Source organism: Eurytemora carolleeae, unplaced genomic scaffold, assembly GCF_000591075.1.
Source record: "Eurytemora carolleeae unplaced genomic scaffold, Eaff_2.0 scaffold2354, whole genome shotgun sequence".
In the NCBI taxonomy this organism is placed as follows: domain Eukaryota; kingdom Metazoa; phylum Arthropoda; class Copepoda; order Calanoida; family Temoridae; genus Eurytemora; species Eurytemora carolleeae.
Genome location: NW_019398239.1, coordinates 9,481 through 17,819, shown reverse-complemented (window position 1 = coordinate 17,819; position 8,339 = coordinate 9,481). Strand labels below are relative to the sequence as shown.

Below are 8,339 nucleotides of genomic sequence, written 5' to 3'. Positions count from 1 at the left end.
TATTAATTTTAAACTTTTGATTAAATAAATTATATATTTTTAACAATTTATTATTCTTTGAATTTTGAATTTTATAAAGATGAAATTCTATAAATTTCATCTTTCATACTGTAGTTTTTATTGATGATAATTCTCAGAAAGGGGAAAATAAAGAATTTTGGAGAAAATTATGATGAAAATACGTTTTTAATTTTGTCGAAAAATTATATTCTTTTCTTATTAATTTGGACTAAATTATCTGTTCAGGTTCTCTGCTCACTTACTGATATGGATTTTATAAACATAAATAAATTTGAGATGGCATCAGATATAGCCAAATATACAAGGTAATTCATTTATTTATTTATTCAAATAGAGTTATTTATTCAAATAGAGTGCACTCTCTTTGAATAAATAGAAATATTTAGGTTTTGTATCATATGAAAAGAATGATTAAATAAAATATGAGTGAAAAAGATGGTCTGATTTAGAACCATTGTGAAATAGGTCAGCAATCCTTTTAATAATTGATAAAACTTTAATCTAGGGGGTCGGTAGGTGGCGGGACTCCTGAACTCCTTCTTTCAATAGGATTCAACCCAACTATTTCTAGACTCACGGTTAATATTCTTCAGGGGAAGAATTTCAGGTAGAAATGATGATGATGATGATGATGTTTAGGAAGAAGAGTAAAGAGAACCATGAGAACCTGGAACCTAATACATATGCTAAGATTCTGCTTGGGAACCATACCAAGGTTCTGTTATAGGAACTAACATGTTGATATCAGATGACTCCAGTGTCAGTGGGATTCACAGCTGTACCCTTTAAACCTTTTTTTCTGTAACAGAAATGCGCAGTCACTTGTGTATAGAAACCACAATTGAAAATATAAATTTGTCAAGAAGAGAAATATGGATATTTATGCAATATTTGACTAGACAAAGCAAGCCATGAATCGGAAATGAAAGATTATATGAAATTACGTCTCTTTAGTCCATTTAATAACTTTTTTTGAAAATATCTCAACAAAGATAAAATATGAAAATTGACATGAATCTACCAAAAAAGTGTAAACAAGTTTTCAGCTCTGATATCCGTTTCCGAAGTAAGAAAGAAACTACAACAAAAATCCACAAAAACTTTGACAGTCCAAAAACGTTGCTACAAATTACGACCCGCCGACTTAGATATGATATATCCTAGACTGTAAATTTAATAAATTTTTATTATAAGTACGCAATTTTACGTACTTTTGTTAAATAATACAATTATTTTGAGATATATAAATAAATAATGATTCCTTTTTCATACTTCACTCTTAGACTTTTCCAATTTTGGACAAATAACCTTTTTATATTTGAGTTCAGAAAATGTTGTGAAAAGAATTTACCAAATAATGTGTTTAGAAAAATATTTCAAAATATATCTAATATTTGTTTTATTTCAAAATATATCTAATATTTGTTTTATTTCAAAATATATCTAATATTTGTTTTATTTCAAAATATATCTAATATTTGTTTTATTGTTGCAGGTTGTGAAAGCAAAGAAAACTGTTGTTGTCAAGAACTGTTCTTCTCCAGAGTTCTCAGAATCATTTCATTTCAAGTAATTTTTTTTATTTTTTTTTTCATGAGACCATGATTACTCTCTTGAGAATCCTTTCTGGAAGAAAATAGATCTTTACTTTAAAAAAAATATTTTAGCTTTTAACTGTTGATTTGTAGAACGCCATTTTTTTTAACCGTAAATGAATAAATGAAAAACCATAGGAATTAAGTTTTCTGATCTTCTAATCGATCTTCGCAATCCAATGATGTACAACTTTGATACTTCAAACTAACAATTTTGTTAAATCAAATAGTGTTATTTGAAATATCAGAGGTTTACACCATCAACAAATCAATTCCTTTTTTTGCGGATTATCTTTTGTTAGAATCAAAAATCGAACATTCTACATTTTTATTCAGACAAAGTTTTTCAATTTCAACCTTCCCTGGGCGGCCATGTCATTGCCCCAAAAAACTTAGCGAAGCCATTTGAACAATTATTTGATAAATAAATATAGAAGATTTATTAATCTTAAATCATTTGCAACAGTTTTCTATTTAGAATTGTTTCTTTTTCTTTTCTCTGAAAAAATAAAAATAAATATTTTCCGAAGATAAAACACGAAAAGAGCATTTTCTCTAGTTTAGCTTCAAGAATGAATTACATCAACTAAAAGGAATGTTTACTTAAAATATAAACACCGTCTAAACCACTTTTTTCATCAGCTCAAAAATATGAACCTTTAACCAAACAATAATTTTAATATTGGTTTCACCTTGCTGTCTTTTTCTAGATAATTTAGTTTTAGATTCTTTGAGTTTAATTTTAGTTCAAATGATAATGAAAGGAAGGGAGGGGTGAACATTTTGGAATAAATTATAGCAATAAAGTACGAACAAATTTTAATATGGTCAAATTGAATTTTGTGATCTGCAAGATTAGAATTGAATAGAAGATTTCTTGAAAGTTGGAAATTTCCAAAGTATCCAGAGTTTCCATCTGTTCTATGGGGTGCAATTTAAAGTTTTTAATGTAAACATATCAAACTGTTAAAGAGAAGAAATAAATTGAAATGTCCGAACGTTTTCCCCTAAAAATAGATTAAAATACAGTCACAAAATAAAGTTATGGTGTATTATAATTTCACTTTTTATTAATCCAACTTAATTTAGTGGCGACAAAAAGAAATATCTACGAAAATAGTCTTATTTTATTCTATTTAGCAAATGGTAACTAACTTTAATCGAGGAAAGATCGGTTTAAAACGATCGATAATTGTTCGTTTTTCAAATATTTTCTCTAAGCTCAAATAGGCTCTTTTCATACCGTAAATCAACCGATTTTTTGGCCCACGTTATGCTGTTACGGTAAAAGGGGGTATAAGGCTGAAGCGGCGAAGCCTAAACATTTTAGGAGTTGATCGCGACAAATATTAGTTTTTGAACTTTGGCACAGTTTTATATCAATATCTCGAGACAGGGACATCAGATAGAACTAATATTGGTCGCGATATTTAGGCTTCAGTCTATGCCCCTTTTCTTTTACTTTACAGCCCCTTTAAGCCGGGTTGGATATTTTAAATTTGCATAGTTAAAAGTATACAACACATTGTATACCGGAGAATAAAGTGATATTTTTTTTTTAATTGCAAAGTTTTATCACGTCACAAATTTTTGGTTCCATGCATCAGATTAAATTTAACCTAGGGTTCAAATTTCGTCTAATTAAATTATTAATTTGAGAATTTTGTCTAAATATTAAATATTTCATATTTAAAGTACAACGTTTCTCACTCTGAGAGAAATGAAAAAAAATATAAAAGAAACGTGAGTACAGTAGAGTACAAAGAACATTACTTAATTGGAACTAAATACAAGTTACTATTTATTTATACGTAGAGGGCCCTGTCAAATTCACAAGTATACACTTTATACCTTTGTCTGATTCTCGACGGAGGAGATACCCTTGTTTTTCTCACTGTAAAACTGTACAACTGTACAACGTGTAAACTCAAGACAGCGCAGTTCTGATTTCTCTAAAATCCCAAATATCTTATGTTCAATGCTAGTTTTTAAGATTTTAATACACACATTTTTTCTTATATTTGAAAGAAAATACTTTTAAAAAAAATGTTGAATGAAAATTTTTATTTTCTGTTACTCCTAGAAAACAAATAAACACTTTAGAGTAAAAAATGCAAAGTAAATTTATTTTTATTGGGCTTCAGTCATTTTAGGTAGACATTTTAAGCTTTAGAGAGAAAAATTATCAAAATTCAAAAAAAATGTTATAACACGTATTTTTATTTAAGGGTTGAAGAGAAGGATTTTGACACTACAAGTATAACAGTCAACATCATGGAGGTAAATTCTGTTTGAAACATATAAAAACACTAAAAAGGTCGCGAATTTTCCAGATTTTGGATTGGTTGGTTTGCTAAAATAAATAATGTAGGATAAATCTTTCCAGGGGCCATTACATTAGAGGTCCTCAAAACAAACTTTAAACCGATCGGTTCAGCCGTTTTAGCGTTTATTGATTTTCTGCTTGGAACTTTTTTCCCTATACAGATTCGATTTGTATTTTCAATCCCTTTATGAAAACTCTAGTCCGTATAATGTGTAGTCCTTATTTTCCGTTCAACAAATAAATGTGAATTAGCTGTTTGTTTACGCGCGGAGCACAAAGTTTAAGAGCAGCAAAAGTAGCAACCTCACTCCAGTATTTATAATTGGTTGTTTATCAAAAAAAAGGACAAGTCGCAGATCTATTTTTGTATAAGTAATTATGTGTGAGTTTTAAAGAAAATCGAAATTATTGTCATTTTTCAGATATAGAAAAAGAAGTAGAAATTTCCACCACTGTTATAAAGAAAATTTGAAAATATATAATATTTGTAAAACCGTTGCAAAACACTTATCTTTCATTTTTTTACTTTGAATTCAATTCTTTTGTCTCTTTTTGAATTAAAACGAATTTCTATTCATATGACTTTTAGAAATTCAAATTTTTCCATTCATTTATACGTTATTTGATGTAATCCAAAATAATTTGAGAAAAAAATCATAAATTTATAATCATCAGAGTTTTATCAAGAAAAATGAATTTAACTAAAAATGTTTTTGAAATTCAATCTTATTCTTACTCAGAGTGTTTAGCAACATCAAGTCTTAAACAATTTCTAACATTTTTAAATATTTGAAATTTCATGGTTCAAATTTATAACTTTGCATATACTCTATTTAGGTCTTGTTTGACCTTCTTTAGTCTAGATCTAATGATATAAAATAACCATAATGTAATTTAATATGAACAGTTAGAGAGAATAAAATAAACGTAAAAAGAGGCAAACTCAAAGGAACTGAGTCTTTGCCACAAACTACAATTTTATAATCTCTGTAAATTTGTAAATCTCTGATATTTCAAGATTAGATTATTTGTTCTAACACGTTAGTTGTAGATAATTCAGTATAAACCAGTTTTAACCGAGTATAAACCAGTATAAACCAGTTTGAACCAACATAAACCAGTATAAACCGAGTATAAACCAGTATAAACCAGTATAAACCAGTATAAACCATTATAAACCAGTATAAACCAGTATAAACTAGTATAAACCAGTATAAAAAACCAGTATAATATTTAGGAAATGTCGTTGTTTGAACGAGACCGAACCATAGGGTACTGCGTCATTGGAGGATTCATGTTTGCAAGGTGATTATCTATAATTTAAATCTTCTCTCGAAAATCGATTTTTTAATTTCACGGGCAACGCGAGTTATGTTCATAAAACCATTTGTTTTGATAATAAAACTCTCGAATCTCTGCAAGTTTCAAATCCAACACTTAAAATTTTAACTTTAATAAAAACTTCAAACTGAAATTGAATAGATTAAATAATATATAATGAGCGTACACACTTTTCAATATAGTTTGGGAAAACATGTTTTCTTCCAGTTCTTTATTTAACTGCGTCACATACATATCATGATACGCAAAAGCAAATAGATTCTAGTACAATAGATGGCAACGTAGAATTTGCACACTCTCGGTACATCTGTATTCTTACGTCACGAGTGTCAACTTAGTTTTTGTATCCGACAAAATTATTAATAATAGTGATAATTTTAAAATAAAGTGCTTATCTTACAGTAAAATAAGTACAATTTTATGTTCTATATTTTCTGTTTTTACACTTTTTTTATTTAATCCTGGAAAACATGTTAACTGATGTGAGAATATTTTGTTTTAATTGTTATATTTGACACTTGTGACGTCATGTATAATTGGTTCATTTCTCTGATGCCACCTATTGTACTTGATAATATATTTGCGCAAAAGTGCATTTTCTTTAAGTTTTGTTTCTTTACAAAACTTACACTTGATTAAATAATATATAATGAGCGTACACACTTTTCAATATAGTTTGGGAAAACATGTTTTCTTCCAGTTCTTTATTTAACTGCGTCACATACATACGCATTCTAGTACAATAGATGGCAACGCAGTATTTGCCCACTCTCGGTACATCTGTATTCTTACGTCACGAGTGTCAACTTAGTTTTTGTATCCGACAAAATAATTAATAATAGTGATAATTTTAAAATAAAGTGCTTATCTTACAGTGAAATGAGTACAATTTTATGTTCTATATTTTCTGTTTTTACACTTTTTTTATTTAATCTTGGAAAACATGTCAACTATTGTGAGACCATTTTGTTTTCCTTGTTATATTTGACACTTGTGACGTCATGTATAATTGGTCCATTTCTCTGTTGCCACTTATTGTACTTGATAATCTATTTGCGCAAAAGTGCATTTTCTTATAGTTTTGTTTCTTTACAAAACTTACACTGTGACTTATAATCGAAGAGAGATAACTCAGTGTATTCGTCTATGGAAAGTTTTTCTAAATTTGTTTTCATTGAATAAAAATATGCTTTTTCGAATTTATTCAATATTTTAATTAAATGTTTAAAATTTTTATATTTCTAGGGGTAAGGGTGAGGGTCACTGGGTAGAAGTCAAGAAAAACATCAAACAGGTAAAAATTTTATATTTTTAATAATTCGTTTTTTAAACTTGCTATATTTTCTACGAGATAAAAATGCATTTTATTGGACTAGACAATAGACATACAGGGTTACCCACAAAGGATGAGGCTTGACGCTTTATTAGATACAAACAAACAAACAGACACCCAAACAGACAGTTATTAAAATATCTCATTTTAGTTTTAAAATGGTTACATCATTTACACTTTTTTAGCGGAATTACCATCTATGAGTTAAATAAGTGGCGAAGCACCTACATGAACCAAATAGCTAAATAATTACTCAAAGAATAATTTTTAAAAAATCCTGTTACATCTGATGTTTGTAATTTATTTCTGTAATTTTTCTGAATATTTTTATTTAAAAATTTTCATTTTACATTTTATTATTCTTTGTACATTTACATAAAATCAATTTCAAAGATGAAGCCTTGTTTCCGCCCAGAGGTTTACAATTTATTTTCTTCAATTTGATCTTATTTTTATTTTACTTTATTTTTATATTAAATTATTTCATTTCAATTTTCTTTCTCGAAAATATTGGAGCTTCAGATATATTATTTATTGAGTTAAACATATCAGAAAATATGATTGCATCTTATTTATACGGAATCATAAGGAAGCATAAAATATAAATTCCGTACAGTCGTCTCTGAAGTCACATCTTTTGTGGATAATCCTGTATATAATTTAAATTTTAAAAAATTCAATTTTTTGGTGAATACTTCTTATGTATAAAAGACGAAATAAATCTACTATTTTCTGGATACAGCTGTATTTTGTTTAGCAAATAGAAATGTGGCATACTCTTGTGGAAAAATCAAAGAAGAAAGACCAGTGCAGTGGTAAAAGATTTTTTTAAAATAATTTTTTTTTATCTGAAAAAGAAGAAAGCCGAGATGCTCTTGCATTAGAAAATATGAATTTTTCAAAACAAGCGTTTTTTAGCATAAATTGAGTGTTTTTTTGTATTAAATAAAAAAACCATTATTTTAATTTAAAGAAAAAAATGCGGAAAAATATCTTTTAATTGAAAATAAATTGTTTTTGATAAAGATATTCTTTTTTCCAGGTGGGTTTACTCCTAGAATAGAGCCTGACAGTCAGTCTTCATACTTTTAGAATAATTTGCAATTAACCTGTAAGCCACAATTGAAATACCACAAAAAGTTTCCGTAAATAAGCAAAACAAAATTAGGCCAAAATACTTTTTGTGGGCTTCTATCTTTGAAAACAATCAAGCCAAACTATTCTTTATAGTCTGTTCTCATATTTTAAAATAATTTGCATTAATGCGCTTTTAGGAGTTTAAGGAATTTAAGACATTAATGTTACCGAAAACGACCAAAACGAAATCAGGCCATAATATATACAAGGAATAAGGATGGGCAATAGCCATGATTCGTTTCACAGAAACTTTTAATGTTTTTAGACTTTTTATTAAAAGGTCAAACGACAGTTTGAGAAGGTTCCATCATTTAAAGATTTTATTCCATAGAAGTTTGCTTTTATAAAACATGCCAATTTGTTACCCTAGAAGAAAATATAAGGCAAAAACTATCGTTTTTTGGTTTATTCAAAATTCGATCTTCATTAAATTTTTGAAAATTTTGAAAATCCACGAAATTTTTTGTGAAAATCCTCGAATTATTTTTGTTTTGTTTTACGATGTACACAAAGATAACATGTTCACAATTAATTTAGAAGATGGGCGCGAAGCGCCTTCTAAGGCTAGTATAATATAGTTTGGTAT

The 8,339-nt window shown here is 27.9% G+C and overlaps 1 protein-coding gene across 1 annotated transcript; it reads left to right on the top strand.

Annotated features, from left to right (window-relative positions):
* Window positions 1-246: 246 nt before the first annotated feature.
* LOC111717081 (synaptotagmin-15) lies at window positions 247-7,927 on the top strand (the record flags this gene model as incomplete). The annotated part of the gene is given in 9 exon segments (XM_023492595.1): window positions 247-326; window positions 527-628; window positions 661-736; window positions 1,517-1,590; window positions 3,845-3,896; window positions 5,180-5,247; window positions 6,529-6,577; window positions 7,374-7,431; window positions 7,659-7,927. Coding segments are annotated over 9 exon segments (609 nt in total), but the record flags the coding sequence as incomplete, so codon positions are not given.
* Between the last annotated feature and the right edge of the window lie 412 nt (window positions 7,928-8,339).